Source organism: Manis javanica, chromosome 2 (assembly GCF_040802235.1).
Source record: "Manis javanica isolate MJ-LG chromosome 2, MJ_LKY, whole genome shotgun sequence".
Lineage (NCBI taxonomy): Eukaryota > Metazoa > Chordata > Mammalia > Pholidota > Manidae > Manis > Manis javanica.
Genome location: NC_133157.1, coordinates 12,931,946 through 12,952,516, shown reverse-complemented (window position 1 = coordinate 12,952,516; position 20,571 = coordinate 12,931,946). Strand labels below are relative to the sequence as shown.

The window sequence follows — 20,571 nt, the reverse complement described above, 5'->3', positions numbered from 1 at the left end:
TACTGTATGAAGGCAAGGGCTGGAAAGGGGCCTGCTTGCAGGAATACCCAGTCATCTAGTTGGAAAAGCCGCCAGATGGAATACAAAAGGAGAAACCCAGACGCTCATGGAGACAGCCTCGGTTCATAAATCAGGTGGGGCCGGGGGCTGGGGGCCCCTACGCCATGGAGCCCGACTCCCTCCTGGGCCAAGGCGACTCCTACGGTAAGACAGGCACCGCGAAGTGGCAGAGTTGGGGATTCAGCAGCGCTCCTCAGCAGACTTTTCTCTGCTTTGCTGCAGGAATCTGAGTTGAAGGGGGGAGGTGTTCAGGCAGCTGGCCACTGTCTGGGCCTGGGACCTGTGGGTGGGTATGGGTGCTGGGGTTAAGGGGCACAGGGCTGAAGGGTCCCCTGAGCAGAGTCTTGGGCAGCCCTTCAGACCCCGGGCTTCGGCAGGGTAGCGGGGAAGGAGAGGGAGTTTCGGCTGCTTCTGTTGTGCTCTTGGCCAAGAAGGAGAGGAAGGAAGTTTGCAGCCCCCTGCCTGTCCGCCCTGCTCGCTGTCCCCAGGCCTGCCTTGTGCTATGGGGAATCTAATTAGTGAGATCCTGCAGATAAATATAGATGGAGCAGGCCACAGGAAGGTAGCCTGTAGTTAAAGCCAGGCTGAGCACTCCCCACTTTGCAGAGCCCCAGGGACTGCCACCAGGGCACTGCCTCTGCTGCAACCTCCCGGGCAGGTTGTTGGGGAAAAGTTGCCTGGGACAGAGCTCTTGCTGAGAGCCTGGGACAGGGACTTGTGAGATTCGGAATGGCTTGGCCAGGGCAGTGTCTGCTGGCTTGGAGCTCCAGGGGTGCAGGTATCTAAAGCCCCGGTTGTTTAACCGGGTTAGGCTGCTGCGGCTTTGGCTGGTATACTGGGCACACGCTGGCTGTGTCTGGCCAATGTGCAAAGGCGGGAAACAGGAGGCTGGAGTGTGTCTGAGGCACTGGGGCAGGGCTTGGGAAGTAGCAGGTTTGCAAGTTCAGTATGGAGAAGGCCCCATTGGCCTCAGAGGGTAGGGCTGGTTGAGAGAGGGCCTCACTCCAGCTTGGACCAGCCGTTTGGGGGCTCAGGTCCTCCTGGGACCACAGTTCCTACTAAGAAAATCCCCTCTGGATTACCCCCACACCCCACCCCACGCCACCCCAGCCAGGCCTGGCTTTCGGGTACAGATTCCAGGCCAAGTCCCCTTCCTCTGCAGGAGCTCAGCTCTCTTCAGGGAGAGGGGCCCTTTGCCACATTTGGAGCTGCAACCCTTGGGAGCTTGGTGAGGCCCAGCCTGTGGACATGGCATCTCTGGGCAGTCAGGTGGCCAGTGGGCCAGCCTCTGTGTCAGGGTCAGCGTGCAGGAAGGAAGAGGTCAAGTCAAGAAATAGTCTGTGCTTAGTGGAGGGAGCAAAGAGAGAAAGGGTGGGGGGAGGGAAGGATGGAAGAAGAAAGAGGCCTCTGCCCTGGAAATGCTCCCAGCCTCCAATGGGAGACAGACAATGATAGGAGACTGGATTCAGAGTGTGAGTTTCCCTGGGCGGGGACGGGGAACAGACCATCTAGGATGTGTGACAGGACTGCCTGCCTCTGGAGGTGTTCTCCTGAAGCTTGGCCCAGGGGCGCCTGGATGCTGCCCCGTGGAGGACACAGACCTGTGGCCGGGAAAGGCTGCCAGTCCCAGGGAGGCTCCATCTCCCCACCTGGAACCCACAGCCTGTCCTGCTGTCCCCCAGGTTTGCTTGGGGCAGCCTGCAGGCAGGAGAAGGCTGGCGCTCTGGAAACTGAGGCTGCCAGGCCCCTAACTGAAGGGCCCCAGGCACTGTCAGCCCTCTGTCTTCACCTGTTGGGGGAGCCTGTTGCTGATCTTCCGGAAGCTGATCAGGCAGTGTGGTGTCTGGGAGCCAAGAGGAAAAGGTAAAGAGACAGAGGGGGCCTCAGGAAGGGGTCAGACAAGAATGCAAGGGAGGCTTTCCTTGGGAGTGGTCCCAGCTCCAGCCAAGAGGGGTCTGGCTTCAGCCTGCCTGGAAGGTACAAAGCTGAAGAGGCTGTCCTGGGCCAGATTCTACATTCTTTTATGTAACAAATAATGTACTAAAAATTTTGTGATGTTCCCAGGCTAGTCTGGGAAGGAGGTAAACACTTTGATGGGGGAGGCCAAGGCACTGTGGAACCCCTAACCCTGCACGTGGAGTCCAGGAAGGCTTCCTGGAGGAGGCGACTCCTTCACTGTAGATACTGATGAGTCTTTCCTCCAAGAAATCAATCCTTTCTTCACCTGGCTTCTGGAATAGGCTTCTCTCCTGATTTATTCTCCCACCTATTTACCAGTCTCTTTTTCTAGCTCCTTATCTTGGACCCCTCCCTCTTCCTGCTACCCATATGGTCCCTTCACCAAGGTCTGCCACTTCTGCCTCCCTGTATGATCTGACTCTTCCTCACCGGCTCCCTTTCTAGGCTCCAGCCATACCAGTCTGAACTTCCTTACACGCATCAAACTATTCATCACCCCAGGGCCTTTGCACATTCTGTTCCCTTTGTCTGGAACACTCCTCTCTCACTCTCTATAAGCGAACTCCTCCTCCCAAGCTCAATTGAAAAGTCATGACCTCAGAGAAGCCTTCCCTAGACCATGTTCCCCAATGCATCAAATTAGATCCCACTTTCTTAGTCTTTTTTTTTCTTTATAAGACCTGTTCCTATTTGCACTACATGTTACTGTGTCTGTGTGTGTTTTAACCTCTGTATCCCCCAGTCTCTGGCTCGCTGGCAGCTGTTTTCCTCAAGCACGGCTCTCTGCCTGGCGTTTAGCCACATCCAACAAATACCTGCCGAATGAGTGAGGGAACAAACTCAGCTGGCTCAGGTGGAGGTCTGGGAAAGGCATTCCAGGCAGAGGGAACAGCAGGTGCAAAGGCATGGAAGCTGGAGAAACTTCGGAGGGTTCTCTGACACTTCCAATGAGGGCAATGACTTTGGTCAGGGGCTGGTGAGTTGAGCTCCCTGGGGCGCTCAGGAGTCCCAATGGGGACAGGGTTGCGGGGCGTGGAGCTGGCGGTGAGGCTCTGGGCCCCCTCCCTGCCTCAAGCCGAGCAAGACTGTCTTCCATGTGCTGGGTATCCTGCTCTCTGATTCCATTCGCCAGGTGCTCAGGTGCTGAAAGGAGTTTGGCCACATCCCCGAACGCTGACACTAATGTGCTAGAGGCCTGAGCCACATCCAGGGTGTGTTAGCAGGCAGTCTGAGTAGTTCCCTGTTGGGCAGTCCTGAGGTGAGATCCTTAGAGCAAGACCACTGCGGATCGGATCGATGCAGCTGGGGGGTGTGGCAAACCCAAGAGCAGGGGCTTCTTTTCTATGACAGAGGCAGGAAGGCAAGGAGAAGAAGGGAGCATGGAGCCTGTGCACAGGCCTCGGTTTCCCCATGTGGGCGAGGGTCAGGTAAGATCTGACTGACCCCTTTGCTGTGGGCCCCTCAAAGCTGTGGGAGAAGTCCGGCTCAGAGAAGCAGCCCCGTCCCATTTTCCCAGTTGCCGAGGAGGGGACAAGAGCGAGGCCGCCAGCAGGTCAGGCTAGGGAGCAGGCCTCGCCCTGCAGAACCTTCTCCCTTTGAGTCCTCCCAGGGCCCTGCCACCCCTCTCCTTCAGAGAGGCTGCCTCCCACCTGTGCCCCAGCAGCTCTTGGTGCCTCCCAACCAGGAATGCTTATATTGCCTCACTCCCACTTAAGACCATAGGATCCTTGAGGGCAGGGGCTGTGTCCTGTTAGCCACTGCAGCCCCAGGTCCCTGCACAAAGCCTGCCCCTGAGAAGGTGTTCGATACACATTCTTCAGATTAATGAATGAGTGAATGAGCGAGTGAGTGAATGGAGCTTGCCCCTAACTTGCTCCATGCCCTCAGGTGTCCTCCCAGCTCCAGATTTCTGTCTCCTTAGCAGTCAGTAGAAGGTACTGCTCTCCATGCCCCTGAATGTTCCAGCTCTGACCATCTAAGAGTCTAAATCCAACTAAGCACTCGGCACCCTGCCTCCCTGCAGCCAAGCCTCATCCCGGCCCCCTTTGCCCCTGGGGGGCCTGGAGCAAGTCCCTGCTCCGCACTCAGCCTCAGCCCCAGAGGAGTGATCAGGCAGAACCGCGTGAGGCTGGACACCTGATTCAGAGTCAAGGGCTGGGCCCAGAGAGCTTCAGGATCCCTGCTCTGGAATGGGCTGGTTGCTTTGGAAATCCTGGGGGCAGAACAAGCAGCTCAGAAGCTTCAGTTTCTTCACGATGATAACCAGCAAGGACAGCTCCCCAGTTCGGGGCCCCTGTAGGAGGGCAGATGGAAGTGATTTTGTAAACTTCCAAGAGCTGCAGGTATAATAACCAGTACTATTTACTGAGCTCCTGCTCCCACGCAGGGTCCTTTGCATACATTGTCCACTCAAAGCCTCACAACAAACCCAGTGGGTTGCTGTTAGCTCCACTTTCCAGATGAGGAAACTGAGGCTTGGAGAAGTTAAGTGTTGGCCAAGGTCATACAGTGAGGTCAGTGATTCGAATCCAGGATGCTCCAGAGCCTGGGACCTTTATTCTGCAACACTCTCTCAGAGCTGCCCCTGGGCCAGAGCTGCTATCCAGACACCCCTCTGTTTGCAGGAGCCGCAGTGGGAGGGGACGTCAGCTCAGCTGGGACAGAGAGCGCAGAAGCAGCTGTAATGGGATAGGGCCAGTCTAAAGAGAGGGCTATTTTGGGGTGGAAGCTGTCAGGGGGGCCTGATGTCACCACTCCTGGCCCTTCCCGTGCGAGGGGGAAGCTAAAGATGTCATCAAACAGGATTGCTTGGGCTGGTAACAAATTGAAAATTATCATAAAGTAACAGCTATGTGCTGGACAGTGGGCCTCATGCCTACTGTATCACTTCCCCTTTCCCCGACCCTGTGAGGATGGTGTTATCATTCTCAGGCTAGAGATGAGGAGATGAGTTCCGAGAGGCTGAGTGACTCACCCAAAGTCACACAGCTAGTGAATGGCAGAGCTGAGAGTCACGTGTGTTTGTCCCAACCTGGAGCCCTAGTGCTGAACCAATGCCCATCTCTGAGGCTGTGTCTGTGTGGATAGACCACTGGGCCATGGGTGCTAGTCAAGCCTGGCTCACCTCTCAGGGATGAGAGCCTGAAGCCTCCTCCTGGCTCTGCTAATTCAACAGGCCCTGGGCAAAAATCTGGGCCCTCAACAAGCCTCAGTTTCCCCATCTGTGAAACAGAAGTAATGATGCCAGCCTGGTCTACCGGGGGTGGAAGGGGGCGGGGGGGAAATGGATACCAAATCCAGATTCCTTCCATTTTGCCTTAGGGCTCTGCCCTGGACCTCCTGGGCACCAAGGCACTGGAGGAGCACAAGAAACCACACTCCTACCTGAGGTGCTTTCATAGGTGAAATACGGTCAGTGAGGCAGAGCTCCCCATTGCTGAGCACTTGTACACGTCCAGCTCTAGGCTAAGACTTCCACAGGAAGGAAGGCACAGACTCCTCAGAGGAAGGAACAACCCCATTGCTCAGATGAGACAACTGAGGCTTAGAAGGGCCCAAGGATACAAGCTAGTTGGGGCATTCAAGATTCAAACCCAGGACTCCCAGACTCCTGTGCTTTTGCCTGCCACTCTGGGGTGCCCTCTAGGTATCCTGGCCTCTAAACCACAGTCCTTCCCCATGCCCAGGAGAGCCCCAGGCCTGCCTGCCAGCCACGCCTGGGCCTCTGACCTTCCACAGCTGGGCAGGTGGATGAGTGGTGGAACCCCGCCTCTTGCCCCATGAGACTCTGGGAAGAGGCTAAATCAGGAAGAATAGTCAATAAAGAACAATAAGGACAGACGGGGAGTGGCTTAAATCATTCATGAACTCAAGCCCCAGTTGCTAGTTGCACAGAAGGCCAGGGAGGGAGGCCCAGGAAGGGGTTGTGGAAGGCACTGCTGCCTGGAACAGGGCCAGGCAGAGCCAGGGGAAAGCTTAGGAGAGGCAAGCTAGAGTTCCCCGAGGAGGGGGCTCCCGGAGGGAGAAGGAGGGAGACCCACATTCAGCAGCATCTAGTGTTTAAAAAGCACAGACATTTCATCCGCGTGCTCTCCCCAGGCTGCTGGGAGGCTCCCTCCTGAGCTGTGCTTTACGGGCACAGCACAGGCCTCAGCTTCTGTCCTGCTGCACCTCTACATGGGCCTGGCCACTTGGCTCTCTGAGCCTCAACCTCCTCATCAGAAGCGTGGGGACAGTATTAGCCCCCTCACACTGGATAGTCATTTCTTTAGAGTGTCCTGCGTGGGGACTGCCTCTGGCTGGCTCCTCCTTCATGGGCCTGGTGTGGAGTTTTCTTCTGCTGACTGGATATACCCTGGGCTGCTGACCCTACCCCAGGCCTTCTGAAGCTAGAGTTGTGCCCCTCCAGCTGGGATTCCTCCCAAGAGGTCACCCCCCAAAGCCCAGGAAGGCTGGTGCAAACAGGAAATGGTCCAAGGTGTGATGAAGCGTAAGAGAGAGGGTCTTTGGGGTCTTCCTGCCCATCCCCCTTTACACGATGGGAAGAAGGGGGCTTGGGAGAGGAGGAACCAGGACCACTCAAGTCCATCCTACCTCCTAAGTGGTCCTGAGCTCTGTCCTGACTCTATTTCCCCATCCCCACTCCTAGGTGGTGGTCTCATCCCATCCTGGGGTTCCCTGTCTCCACCTGCCCCCCCCAACTCTTCCTCCATATCCAGCCAAGAGAGTTACTCACAGGCACTTTAAAGTCCCACAGGGGACCCACTGCAGCAGGATTAAGTCTAAACTCATTAACACAGCCTCAAGTCAGTCTGCCCTCTGACCCCTGGATGATGCCTCTGCCTTTGTCTCAGCCACACCCCTTCTTCTTTTCATTCCATCATGAATTAATCTCTGTCTTGAATGTGCCACCCTCCTCCTCTTTTACCTGTTCTCTCTGCCTGGGACACTCCCCCATTCCAGCTCTCCTTACTACTTCTCTAACTTGGACCCTATGCTCATAGCTCAGGTGTCACCTCCTCCAAGAGGCTGTCAGCTCATGTATCACCTCCTTCAGGAAGCCTCCCCTGACTACCTTGTTTGAGCTTCCAGGTACCCTGGGCTTCCTGCTATCCTACTGCATGCTGATGAGTATAGTTCATTTGCTTCCCTGCCTGTCTCCACCTCCAGGCTGTGAGCTGCTTCATGAGCCAGACTGAAAATGTGGAGGCTGAGAGGGTGGGAAAGAGGTCAGGGTGACCTGGTCCCTGGCCTGTGTGTCAGGAATGTCAGTGTCCACACTGAGAGGAACATGAGTGGACGAGCTAATTCTGGTTGGGACAGGGAGCAATGCTCTGGGCTTGCTGTGTATGAAGGACCTGCAGGGGCGCCCAGGGGTTTTCTGTTGAAGAGTCTGATCACCCTTCCAGATATGACCTTCTAGAGGCTTCAGTTCCAGGGTGGAGGATGGGAGACCTGGGGCCTTCCCAGCTGCATCAAGTACCACCCCCTTGCCTGGGCTTTTTGAAACCTTCAGTCCTCTGCCCGGCCGTGGAGCTGCTGCCTCCCGCAGGCAGCCGGAGCTGACCAGCCAGGCTGAGGCTCCTCTGTTCTCTTGTGGTCAGATGGCCTCTTGTCCTGGGACATCTCTCTGCCTACACACACACACACACACACACACACACACACACACACACACACACACACACACACACACACACACCTCTGAGTGGGCCGCGCGCGCACACACACACACACACACACACACACACACACCTCTGAGTGGGCCAGGAACCCTGCCCTCTCCGCTGGACAGTCGGTTCCCGCAGTCTCAGCCAATGTGATTCTGGAGAAAACCAGAGAGAAGCCTAGAGAGCCTTTGGTTGATGCAGGCGAGAAGGGGGAGAGGCAGGCGGAGGGAGGGGTGCATTTTTGTCCAATCTGGAAGTGTGTACCCCGATGGCTGGATGCTCACAATCCCTGCGCCTGAGGCACTCCAGCTGGTGACCCACATCCCAGCGTGCCTGTGTGTGTGCATGTGTGTGTGCGTGTACATGCACACCAATGTGTGCTGAGGTCATGAGTGCTTTGAAGTAGGATGAAGTGCTTGCGAGCAGGTCTCTGTCTCAACAGCTGTGTCTGCAAAAGCCTGTGAGAGAGCATGAGTGGGTTGGGGCCCCACACTGCCGCCGTGGGTTCCGCAGACTGAGCCAGAATGAGTGGGTGTTCCAGAAAAGCCAGCCCAAGGGATCACAGTTCCTGATCCGGAAGCGGGTGCCTGTTCCCCAGCCCCCAGCCCCACCTCTGCCATAACTCTTGTTCTCCTTGCTCAAATCTCAGATAGACGGCCTCGCCCTGCCTTTGGTGCTGGGGGATGAGTGTTAGGCATTGAGAGTGGAGGGCAGCCACTGTTAGTAATCCCAGTGCAGGGAGGGGACCTGAAGCAGCAGCCTGGGGCTGAAATGGAAGGTAGCCTGAGAGGTCTGGAGGGAGGGCCCGGGGGGGCTCTGGCCCCCAAATCCCCTGGGTTGCCAAATTCAGGGCCTCACCCAGGAGCCCTCTGGGGGCTGTCACGGGTCTGCCACTGGTTTCCCCACTGATATCCTCCCCAGGGGAGGGGCGTGGAGAGATTACTCTCTCCTTGACCAAGTGGCTGTGCTGCTCCACAGGCCACAAGCCAGGGCACCTAGGAGGGCACCCGTCCTGAGATCCTTTAGTCTTCACTTTTGCCAGCTCTGTGGTGGACAGAGTAGGGGCAACTGTGTCCCCTGTTCTGAACTCTTCTCCCAAACTGGACCTCTGACAGCTTGGAGGGGATGGACAGGACCCCACTCAATCTCTCTCTCTGCTGCTGTTTCTGTCTCTCTGCCTCCTTCCTGTTGGGTGTGCCCTGCCCATGGCTCTTGCCCTCCCCATCCCTCAGTGCACCCCCTTCTTTCTCAGCTGCACCCAGCTGCACAGACTTAGGGGCAGCAAGAGAGTGGTGAGGCTCCAGTTCTGGAAGCTTCTCTGCTCCCCCCCACAAGCCTGTTGGTATTTGTGCTCCAGCTCTCCTGGCCTTCCCTCAACTCCCTGCTGAGGCTGGTCCCTGTACCCCACTCTCTCCCTGCTGGGGGACACCTTCACCAGGGGCTCCATCCCTCCCTCCATCCCTCACCCCCCCCAGAGCCTCAGCCTTCCTGCTCCTCCACAGCCAAGCCCACCAGGCAGGTACTCCCTCACTGCCCGCATGGTCCTCGACCGCCCCCTGCCCCCAAACTGCTCAGACCAAGGCCACCAACGAGGGCCCAATGGCTGGATGCAGGAAGCTCTCCTTGCACCAGGTCTCAGGCCTCTCAGTTGAGAGACCCTGTTGGGGGTGGGGGCGGGTCAGGGCAAGATACAGCCTGGGTCTGCGTCACATCCCTGCCACTGATCAGGTGTGTGGCTCTGGGAAAATGACGTACCTGCCCTGAGTCTCGGTTTTCCCATCTGTGAGATGGGATGATGGCACTGGTCTTTGCCTCACAGACTGGGAGGGGCAAAGGTGTTGACACCTGGAAAACAGCTCTGCTGATACCTGGAAAACAGTCAGGGCTCAGTTGCCATGAGCGGTTACTATTATTTCTGGTTTGTCTTGTGTGACTCTCTCACCTACCCCCACGCACCTGCCCCTCACGCCTTTGCTCTCCTGGGTTCCTCCTACCTCTCCTGTCCCTTCTCTGCCTTCTTCGCAGGCTCCTCTCCCTCCTCCCCTAGTTAAACTACCCAGTTGCCCAACCACGACAGCCTCTCCCTGCACAGCCCTGGCCCCTTCTTCACATCTGTGGGTCTCCAGACCCCGCTCCCTTGAACCCTGCCCCACCCACGGCCTAGTTCACACCCCCCCCTGCATGGTTGCCAGCCCCCTCCTGGGCCTCTGGACTCCCCCTCTGCATCCATCCCCTCCCCAGACCCAGGGACTCTCTAGCAAGTGCTCCCAACATCCCTCATTCTTCTCTGCTGGCCCAGCCAGTTCCACTCAGGGCTCCAGGGGCCCCACCACCTGCTATGCCTGGGAGCCTCATCTCCACTTTCTGCCGAATGTTGAATGAGTGGCTTGATGCAATCTGATCAATGCAGCACGCGATGGGTATTGAAGAGCACTGGGAGAGTCCACCAGGAGTCAGCGGGGAGGGGACATGGGCTGACCCAGGTCATCCAGAGAGTTCTAACCCTCATTGTGGGTTAGGATCCTACCAGCCTCACCCTTACGGATTTGGATTCAATTAGTCTAGAAAGGGCCTGGGCATTGGAATGTTTGAACCCCTCTGCTCCCCTCCCCTCCCCCACACTGGGCAATTCTAAGGTGCAGCCCTTGGACTGGGAGGAGGAAGGTGCTGGGGCGAAGGGGCCTTCATTCCCTGCCTGAGTTCACCTCTTCAAGAGGCACTGAGTACTGGGCTTGCTCTGCCCCTGGCTCTGAGGCCCAGGGCAGCACAAGGCTGAATCCTTGTCCCCAGGGAAGAGCTCAGGGTGGTGCCCAGAGCCGCAGTGACACCCCAGAGCAGAGGGTCTGGGGTGTGGGGAGGCAGAGCTCAGCCTGGGGAAGGAGGAAGTGACCAGGCAAAGGGGCCACAGGGGATGGATCTGGAGCTGAGAACCAGATTGGCCTGTTGGAAACCTGGCGGTCAGGCTCAGGGGCTGGGTTTGATCCTGTGCCATGTGGAGTCATGAATAGTTCCAGGCAGGGAAGGGACACGGTTGTGTTCTCTCCCTAGAATTCCTAAGACATCAAACCACACCTCTACTCAACATGGTGCCCCTTCCCCTCCAGTGAGCCAGTTCACCTAAGTCTGGGTGGCCACCCACCTTTGGAAGGTCAGAGTCCCTGCAGAAGATAGTTCTCCTTCTGAGACTGACCACGGAGGGCAGTGCAACTTGCCAAGATAAACCAGCCCCCTGGGAACAAGAGGAGGAGAGGAGGGTGTACAGCTCACAGCGCTCTCACTGGAACACCAATCCCCATTTCACAGAGGAGGAAACTGAGGCTCAGAGATGTTTGGTGATTTGCCCCAGATGAAACTGCTCAGAAGTGGCAGAAGCAAGATTTGAACTGTGCTCCCCTGGCTCCAAAGCCCTCATGGTCCCACTCTGCACCACTGTGAGTCTGCACTGGGTACCCCTTGTGCCTAGTCCTGCCCGAGGAGGGGCTGCATCAGAGCTACAGGGGTCTCCAGTCCCCTCACCAGCTCATTGCCTGGGCGTGGGAGAGCTGAAGCTGATGGGGACTGCTCAAGGGGAGAGAGGAATCAGGGTACCAGGCATTCAGAGAGGGCCTCTGGGGTGAGGGTGGGGGCAGCGGGGCTGGTGTAGGCAGCAGGAAAGGGTCCCAACAGGTAGAAGGGGTGGAGAGAAATGAGATTTAGGTAAGTGGAGGGCAGCGGGGAGGTGGCCCAGCAAGGGAAAGAGCAGAAGAAAGGTGGGAATGGGTGTCCCAGTTCCCAGCCCAAAGCACGGAGTGCCTGGCCGGAGGCTGGGCAGGCCAGGTGAGGATGGAGGGGTGAGGGGCTCTTCCCTCAGGCAGGTGTCTCAACTTGGCACTGTTGCATTTAGGGCTGAATAAGGCTTTGTTGCAGGGCTGGCCTGGGCATTCGAGGATGTTCAGCAATCCCTGGCCTCTCCCTCTAGGTGCCCGCAGCACACCTGCCTCCCACCCGCAGCCCAAGCTGTAACAACCAGAAATGTCTTCAGACTTGCAGTGTTCCCTGGGGGACTAAAACGCGCCTGATTGAGAACCACTACCCTAGAGTAAGCAGGAGCTGTGGAAGGGATTTGAGCAGGGGTGGGCCAGGGTCCAAAGCTGCAGCCAGAAAGCACCTGTGCTCTAGCCCCTGTCCCCAGCCCCTCAGCCCCCACTGCCCCTCATCCTTCAGCTGACCTGGGGCACACTGAGCCCCAGGAAAACCTCCACCAAGCCACAGATGCAGGGCAGAGCAGCAGCTGAGGGGTGGAACAAAAGGGCTTGTGTCTGGGGATGGAAACCCCCTCCCCCACTGTGGCGGGGGGAGGGGCAGCAATCCAGGGCCAGGAGGGCTGCAAGGCTGGGGCCCTGCTTCTCAGAGCCAGCATTTGGATAGAAGGGACTGCAGCCCGGTGGGGAAGCTAATCTTCTGCCTGAGTTCCTGTTCACAAACTGGCCTTTTACAGAGGCCCTGAAATCAGAGCACACCAGCCAATCAGGAGGTAGTGTCATTCTCGTCCTGACCTGTAACCCTGAGGGTGGAGGGGTCAAGGGCTGCCTTCTGGCTGGTGGCCAGGCCAGGGTGGGAACAGCTGGTGGCCCGGAGCCTCCATTTCTCTCTGTCCATGTACTGTGTCGCAGCAGGAACCTGGGCTGCACGGAGCGTGTTAGGGGGAGTGGGGGCTAGGGAGGTGTTGAGGGGATGGGAAGCCCCATTGTCACCATCCCCACCCCCAACTATGAGCAGTCAGATGAGCTTCTAAAACGTACCTTTGGCTTCCCCATCTCTTCTGCTTAAAACCTTCACTGGCTCCCCATGACCCTCAGGATCAAGGCCACGGCCCTTGGACAGCCCTTCAGGGTTCTGCCATGACCCCTCGAGTCCATGCTTCAGCCAGACGAGTGACTGACAGCCCCTGAAACGCCTGTGCTCTCCAGGCCTCCACATTTTCCCTCTCTTCTGGGCCTGGAACACCCACCTCCTCCCCACCTGCAAGGCTTCCAAACTGGGCTAAATTCCTATACACGTGGTACGTTGGGCAGCCACCTGGGACAGAAAGCTGGGCATTTGTTGAAGAAAGAAGGGACAGTGGGAGAGCTAAAACCATGTTTTAGGAAAGGGAGAGGACAAGAAAAAGAAAACCAATGGGCAGGAATGAAGGGAGTAGCTTCTCCTTCTGGCCACCATCAGTGTGCCAGGATGAACTGACTCCACAGGCCTGCATGGAGAAGCAGGTGTAATTTGTCTGCGGTGAGACTGGATAGCTCTCCCTCCAGAGGCAGGGTCTTGGGCACAACCTGGCCTTGCGGATAAGTCCATCTTGGATTTGGCCCTTGATGCCACTAACAAGGCGGGACAGGTGATCAGGAGGATGGGGTCCCGGGGGCAGCTAGCTGCCCACATACACCTCGGGTATCACTGGCCATCAGTGGAACCCAGATTCCTTGGCTCCAAGAATCCCAAGAGCCACAGACTCTGTCTAGGCCAGTAGTTCTCCAGCTGTGTTAGCAGAGTCCTGGGGTCCCAAGGAGACACCAAGGGGCTGCTTGATAGCAGAAACTTCCCCTTCCCCTGGCATAGCTCTGCCCAGAGCAGCTAGCTCTCATCTGATGTAAATGTTGGGCTTGGCTGAAATTTTTTATTTGAAGCAAGGGTTCCGTGGCTCGATCAAGAGAAAAAGAACCCACCTCCTTCTCCAACAGAGAGGAAGACCAAGGCCTAGACAGGAATGGAGTGGCAGAACCACGCTGGCTCGTGGTCCTTCCTGCTGAACCACGCAGCTCTCTGCTGAAAGCATAAATATATAAGTGAATGAATTAGAAAATAGGTTCTGTTTGGTAACATGGAAGTACAGCAAAGGATGCTTGGTTTCTGGGATGAGGGGTGGGGCATGGGGAAGAGAAACTGGGAAGAAAGAAGGAACGGAAGAGCAGAATGGGGTGACTGGTAACTGTGCACTGAGTTTAATTCCATTATACCCAGCCTGCTTCCAATGCTGTTCAAAGACCCTGCTCAGGCTTCTTGGCTTTAGCCAAAGTAGTGCTGGGTACAGAACCCAAATCTCAGGGTTCAAGCCCCAACCCCTCCATTTATACACTGTGTTGACCTTGGCCAAATCAACGCTCTCTCGAGATGTCACCCCTATCCCAGAGTTGCTGTGAGGGATAAATGAGAGCAGAACAGGGGTTGAACAATTTCTGGTGGGCTCAGGACTCTTCTTTGTATATGAGCTTGTGTATGTTCACAGTCTAAGGTTCAAATCCAACCTATGACCCTTATTAGTTGTGTGACCTGAGGCAGGCTTCTTAACCTCTCTGCCTCAGCTTTTCCATCTGTAAAATGGGGTAATAGTAGCACCCACTGATGTAATGAGTTTATATGCATAAGACATCTAGAACAGGGCTATGTAATTATTTGTTATCAGTACTTGTACTCGACAGCAGAGGTTAGGTCTTGCAGAGGAGACACCCCAGAAGTAGGAGAAAGAATGAATGAGATAATGAATGGTCTTGGCTGGAACCCCACCCTGAACCCCTGCTCCCTATCACTGGGCCTCTCCCTGCATTTTTTTGAAAACACATACAGATAGGATTCCATTTTGTCCCTAGATGACTTTGTGTGATAGAGGACTAACTTCAGCCTCCTTGAATTGAATCTTCTCTCCAGAACAACAAACCTGGAAATTGGAATTGCCTTGGAGCTGATTGTTCTAGGAGGGCACCTCCTGGCATTAAAACTAAATTAGATCAAGGTACCTCTGTTATTAGCAAAATAATTCCCTACGATTACAGAATGCAGCCATGAATCCTGATGGCAGATGAACTTCAGGTGACTTACTTGAGACAAATAACTATGCAAAAATCATAGGCTCATCTAATCGCTTCTCTGTAGCGTGGCAGTTGGCTAATTATGCTAATGGTAATAAGAAATCACCTTTTGTGGTCTGGGACTAGGAGGGCTTGAGACGGAAATGTGCGTGGTGTATATTACCTGCTTCTGGCTGGAGAGGCCGGATGCCATGTTTGGTTCCAAAACAGAACCCTTTTCAGGAAGCTGGTTCCGTCCCTTGTCAACTGGGAGAGAAACCTGCTATACAATCAGAATTTCAGTGGCTTCATTATTCAGCCCTTTTCAGATCATCTTAATATGTGAAATTGAATTTGTCTAAGTTCCACTGCTGGCTGTGGTAATTCCAAGAAGCAAGTTAAACTGTAAAAGCTCAGGACCTTTGAGTCAGTTCACTTCAGCCAATGTGCATTGTGCCCACTGGGTGCCAAGCACTGATCTTGACATGGGCTTGGGGAAGTGCCAACATTCAAGAGTGTGTCTGGTGCTTTCTGCACATGATCTCATCCCCTTAGCCACCTGAGAGGGGCAGTGCAGTCTCCATTTTAGAGACCAGGAAATGGAGGCTCAGAGATGTGGAAGATTCGCCCAAGTTGCTATTGGTACTAATCAATGGAGATGATGGCTTCCTCCCACCCAGAGGGATCTGGGAGCCTTCCTGGAAGAGTAGACATGGGGGAGCACATTGTAGGCAGAGGAAACAGATGAACAAAAAACCCAGAGGCAGGAGATTTTAGTGGGGTGATCAAGGATGGGAGATGGGCTTGGAAGAGAGGCTGAAGATAAGACAGCAGAGGGCTTCAAGTGACCAGCTGAGCATTTGGACAATGGGGACCCACTGAGGTGTTTAAGCAAGGGAGGTATACAATGGGATCTGAGAGGTACCTGGGCTGCAGTGTGGGGGACCCACAAGTGGGCTACTGGCAGCTTTGAGATAAATAACAGATAATTTTTTAGTATAAATATGTCCCAAATATTGCAAAGGTCATACTTACACTAAAAATGATTCCTTGTGGAGATGAAATTCATACCTAACTGGGCATTTTGTGTTTCATCTGGCACCCCTGCCACAGCCCTCCAGATCAGCCCTGGGCTCTGGGCAACATTCGTTTCCTCTGCCTGGTATGCCTTTCCCTATGGCACCAGCCTTTCCACCCTCGAGGCCTGTGCTCCTTACTGCTCCTGGGGGAAACATTTATCACACACTACGGTCTCTACTGTCTTATGAAATTGTTCTTTATCTATCCCTTCTCAGCAGCCCACCCTACTTCCAGCTGCATAGTGGAAAAAACAATTCAGGCATGGCTCCCTCCATTCCCGGACCCCATTCCCATGCCCAAATGCCTCTGATGTCTGCTTCTGTCTCAGGATGAGCTGGCCCCTCTGTCCCTCCTGAGACTATGCCTGCTTCCCTGAATATCGCTCGCCTCTCTCACTGGTGACTGTAAAGTCATCCTCTCTCCTGAGTCTTTCCCACTAGGGACACATAGCAAGTGCTTCCCGTGTCCCCTGTCATAGGCTGGGTTCCCCAGGAAGAGGCTCTGAGATGTATTAGAACCAGCATGCAGGCGGTGTGTCAGGGACTGTTCTAGGGCTCAGCACCTGTGGAAGGTGCAGGGCGGGAGGAAGCAAGACCAGGCAGGAGAAGTTGAGCTGCAGTGCAGTCTCAGTGCAGGTCTCAACCTAACCCTCCGTGGGCCCTGGGGAGACCCGGCAGCAGGGATGGCCCTTCAGGGTTACCCTGAGTAGTGCCAAGGGACTGGGCCCTATGCCACCAGGGTGGTCAGTCACTGCATGTGGGACACCCCAGAAGTGGGTGTCACCTTGGGGGCAATGGCTCACTTCAGCAGAAGCCAGCTCCAAAGAGGGCTGACCACTGAAGGCCATCTTGCAGCTGCCTCCCCACTCTGGAGAGTGAGTCCTTCATTCTTAAAGGGGGATCTGGGTCACAGCATCCTCCAAACCCCCCAAACCAAACCAAAACACTCCAGCTCCTGGACACGGCATTCAGGTGCCCAGGCCTGCTTCTTTGTCCTGTCCCTCTCTCGCAGCTGCTTGATGGGAATTCCCTGAGCTTGCTCCGCGGATTCAGGCTGCCACACTTTTTTGCAGGGGCTATTTCCTCCTTGCCTGGCTAACTGCTCTCTCTGCTCCTTCAAGATATACACAGAGGTCTTCGCCTTGGAAGCCTCTCTTGGAGCCTCAGCTCTGGCCCTGGCCAGTATTAGGGCCCCCACAGCCACACGCCTACCTCTGTCATCACCACACCAGGGGCTCCCCACATGTGGGCCCCAGGGTCAGTGCCTAGGGGTGCCCCGTGGGCCCTGGGAATGTTGCCGTCTCTTCCCCTGCACACTGGCACGCTGAGGCTGTGTGATGGGGAGGATCACTGGGGACCTGGAAGCTGGCTGGGATGGCCAAGGACAGGAGGGCGAGGGGGATGGCAAGAAGTGAGGCTAGAGAGGTGGGCAGGGGCTAGGCCAGGGGAAGGCAGCAAGGAGCCATGGACAGCTTTTAAGGAGGGTGGGGGCGATTGCATCTGTGCATTGAAAACCTCGGAGGAGAGCTCAGAGACAGGGACCAACAGCGAGAGGGCCCAGGTGGCTTCAGGGAGCCACTCAGTTCTCAGTGAAGTCCAGCAGGTGCCTGGACTGGCCTGTAGACAGCATTTGGGACTCACCAGCAGAGGGATGGTGGTTGAAGCCGCAGGCCTGGGATGCAGCTGCAGTAGCCTGTGGAGAGAGTCTGGAAGCATAGGAAGATAATCTCAGACAATCTCAAGCTCCAGCTTTTGTAGCCCAGCCGAGGAAAATGAGGTAGCCAGGGAGAGGAAGAAGTGAGCGGAGAACTAGGAGGAAAGCCGGGAGAGGGTGGGGAGGCAGAAGGGATCCATGTTTCTGGGGGGTGAGGGATGGCCAAGAGGTCGGGGGAGATGAGGACAACAGGGGTCCTTTGGTGTCACCGATGAGGAGGTTGTCAGTCACCTTCCTGAGGTGCACTGGGACTGCACACCTTAAGCTGGGTGGGATTCCTGCCTTGCATGGCCACCTGCATGGAAGGTGCCAACAGCGGCTAACATCCCTGTCCCCAGGATACACTGTTCAGTGTGACCTGAATCAAGGAGGTTTGGCTCATTAGTTCAGAAAATCTCACCTGACCCCATGAAGCACACAATGCTGTTCTTTTCCAGTGACCACATAGCCCTGTTGACTTCATATATTTGTTTGCTGTATAACATGTAACACTGGCCAGTTCATCCTCGAGGGTCTGGACCCTCAGCAGTTTGTCATCCTTGATGTTGCCTTGACAGGAGCTCCAGACAAGTGGGCACAGGTGGGTTTTGCATATATAGTGCAGATGATGCATTTGGGAAATCGCCTCAGACACGTCCCTGGGGAAGGTGCGCAGCTCTGTCGCCCCTACATATGGAAGCTGGCAAAGCCAAGACAGGTCCAGATCGGGGTCCCTGGGCTGTGTGCGAGAACAGATTGGAGGGGGCCAGAGTGGATGTGGGGAGGCAGGAAGGAGGGTCGGTGGTTCTGAAAAGCTGCACAGCCCTTCACCCAGGGGTAGAACAAGGGACAGGAGGAAATTGCCAGGAGCACTGACTCTGACCACTTCTGACCCTCCCATCTTCTGGGCCAGCCTCCAGGTAGCATGTTTTTGTGCAGAACTGGAGCACACCCCCTGACATTTTTTCCTCAGCCTCCTACTTTCATAATAACCCAGCTGGGCTCCTTCCACCCACCCCTGCAAACATCTTCCTCTTGGCCAATATTCACATAATTGCTACCTGTTCCAAAACCAGGGCCATGCATTTTGCCTCTGTTATCTCATTGAATCCTCACTAGAACCCCTTGCAATAAGAACCAGCCACATCCAGGTTGTGCAGACACAGAAACTGTGGTTCAGAGGGATGTAGGGGCATGGCCTAGGTCACACAGCTGGCAAATGACTCTTCCTGGGCACGAATCCAGGTCTCTCTGAGCCCAGAGGTCACATTTCCTCCCAAGAAGACTCAACGAAGACCAAGTAGTCAATCCAGACAGTAAGATTACTTTCCTTTGGAGAGTTTGGCATGATTTTTTTTATGTTTCTGAGTGTTTGGATCCACTCACCCCTTTTATTCATTCAACAAACCCTTCCTGAGGCCAGGCCTCAGGTAGGTGGTGGTGGCTTAGACGAGGTTAGTGACCTGGAGGGGCTCACATTCTGCTCAGGGAGGAGACAGACCCATGACTAGGTGCAACAACCCACAATGTGATAAACAAGGACAGTGGGGCAGGCAGGTGCTGTGGGAGCCCTCTGCCTGGGAAAGTCAGTGGAGACCTCCTAGGGTTTCCCATGGGCTGAAGTGCCTGAGCTGAACTGTAGTCAGAGAAGGGGGCCTTATCTCAGCAGACAGGCAGCACGGGTATTCTAGGAAGAGTCAAAGTTTGTGCAAAAGCATCAAGGCAGGACAGAGGGAAGGCGCTTGGGAGACCTGGTTGCATGGTGGAGCTAGAGCTGGGGTGTCACTGCTGGCTGGGACTAGGGTAGGAAGGACCCCGGTGGAGACTAGAGAACAGACTATTCACATTCTTAAGTTTTACTGAGCATTTCACTGTGCCTCAGACTTTGTGCTGAGCACTTTGCAGACATGATGACTGCATTATTTAAATAAGGAAACTGAAGTTCAGAGCAGGACTAGATTTTGTGTGGATTTTATATTTTATATCATCATCATAACCTTGATAAAAGTTATAAAGAGTAAGGCAAACATCAGTGCACCTCCCAACCAGGTCAAGAAATAACACCTTATCAATATGGGTGAAGCACCTTCCCACACTTCACATCATTCCCCACCTGCTGCAGAGTTAAACACTTTACTGAAGGTGTATTTATCATTCCTCTGAATTTCTTTATACTTTGATCACATATGTGCATTCCTAGCAATCTACAGTATCATTTTTAAAAGTCCACAAGAAAGATAGCATACAATTTGATCTTCTGCAACTTTGTCCCCTTCCTGCCACTTATGATTCATAAGGAAGCGCTGGTCATTCATGTGCACTGTAGTGTAGAATTTCACTGGCCCATCCACAATTTGTTTATGCATTCTTCCAAAGATGGACATTGAGGTTGCTTTGGAATCTTTACTAGGATAAACACGGTTACAATGAACAAAAGGTTCTCAAGCTTTGTCCCAGGAGCCATACTCTGGGTCACTGGGCTATGTGCATCTTTAACACTTCTAGAAGCTGTCAAATTGTTTGCCAGAATGGTGGGACCCATTTCCCCTCCCACCGGTTGTGTATGAGAGTTTGTGCACCACTCTCATCAGCAGTCTGCTGTCTTGCCCCTGCTTTTCACCAGTCTCACAGGTGTGAAATGACACTTTACTGGGTTTCATTTTGCATTTCCCCGATTAAGATTAAGGCTGAATATCTTTTCTAATGTTTATCAGCCATTTGTGTTTCCCTTTCTTCAAATTGCCTATATTTTTGCCCAATTTTCTTGTTTGTTTTGAAAATTGATTTGTAGAAGCTCTTTGTATATTTTGAATATTGTGTTCCAAATACTTTCTTTTGATAAATAGGCATTTTACTGTGTAATTAAATGTGTCAATCTTTTTCTTGATGGTCTGTGCCTTTGGGTATTTTTTAATTTATTTTTTTTACTAAGGTATTGATAAACAATCTTATGAATGTTTCACATGAGCAACATTGTGGTTCCTACATTCACCCATATTATTGAGTACCCCTACACACATCCCACCACAGTCACTGTCCATCAGCATAGCAAGATGCCAGAGTCACTACTTGTCTTCTCTGTGTTACGCTGTCTTCCCTGTGACACCCCCATACCATGTGTGCTCATCATAATGCCCCTCAATCCCCTTCTCCCTCCCTCCCCACCCACCCTCCCCCACCTGTTCCCTTTGGTAATGGTAACTGCAGTCCCCTAATGGAGTCTGTGAGATTCTTGCTGTTGTGTTCCTTCAGTTTTGCTTTGTTGTTATACTCCACAAATGAGGGAAATCATT

The 20,571-nt window shown here is 54.4% G+C and overlaps 1 protein-coding gene across 1 annotated transcript in view; it reads left to right on the top strand.

The window, feature by feature from the left end:
- Window positions 1-81: 81 nt before the first annotated feature.
- Window positions 82-20,571, top strand: part of DAB2IP (DAB2 interacting protein) — a 189,767-nt gene continuing 169,277 nt past the window's right edge. The window contains exon 1 of the mRNA XM_037022218.2: window positions 82-204. Coding sequence (XP_036878113.2) covers window positions 165-204 — 40 coding nt within the window. The 5' untranslated portion in view covers window positions 82-164. The remainder of the gene's footprint in view (window positions 205-20,571) is intronic.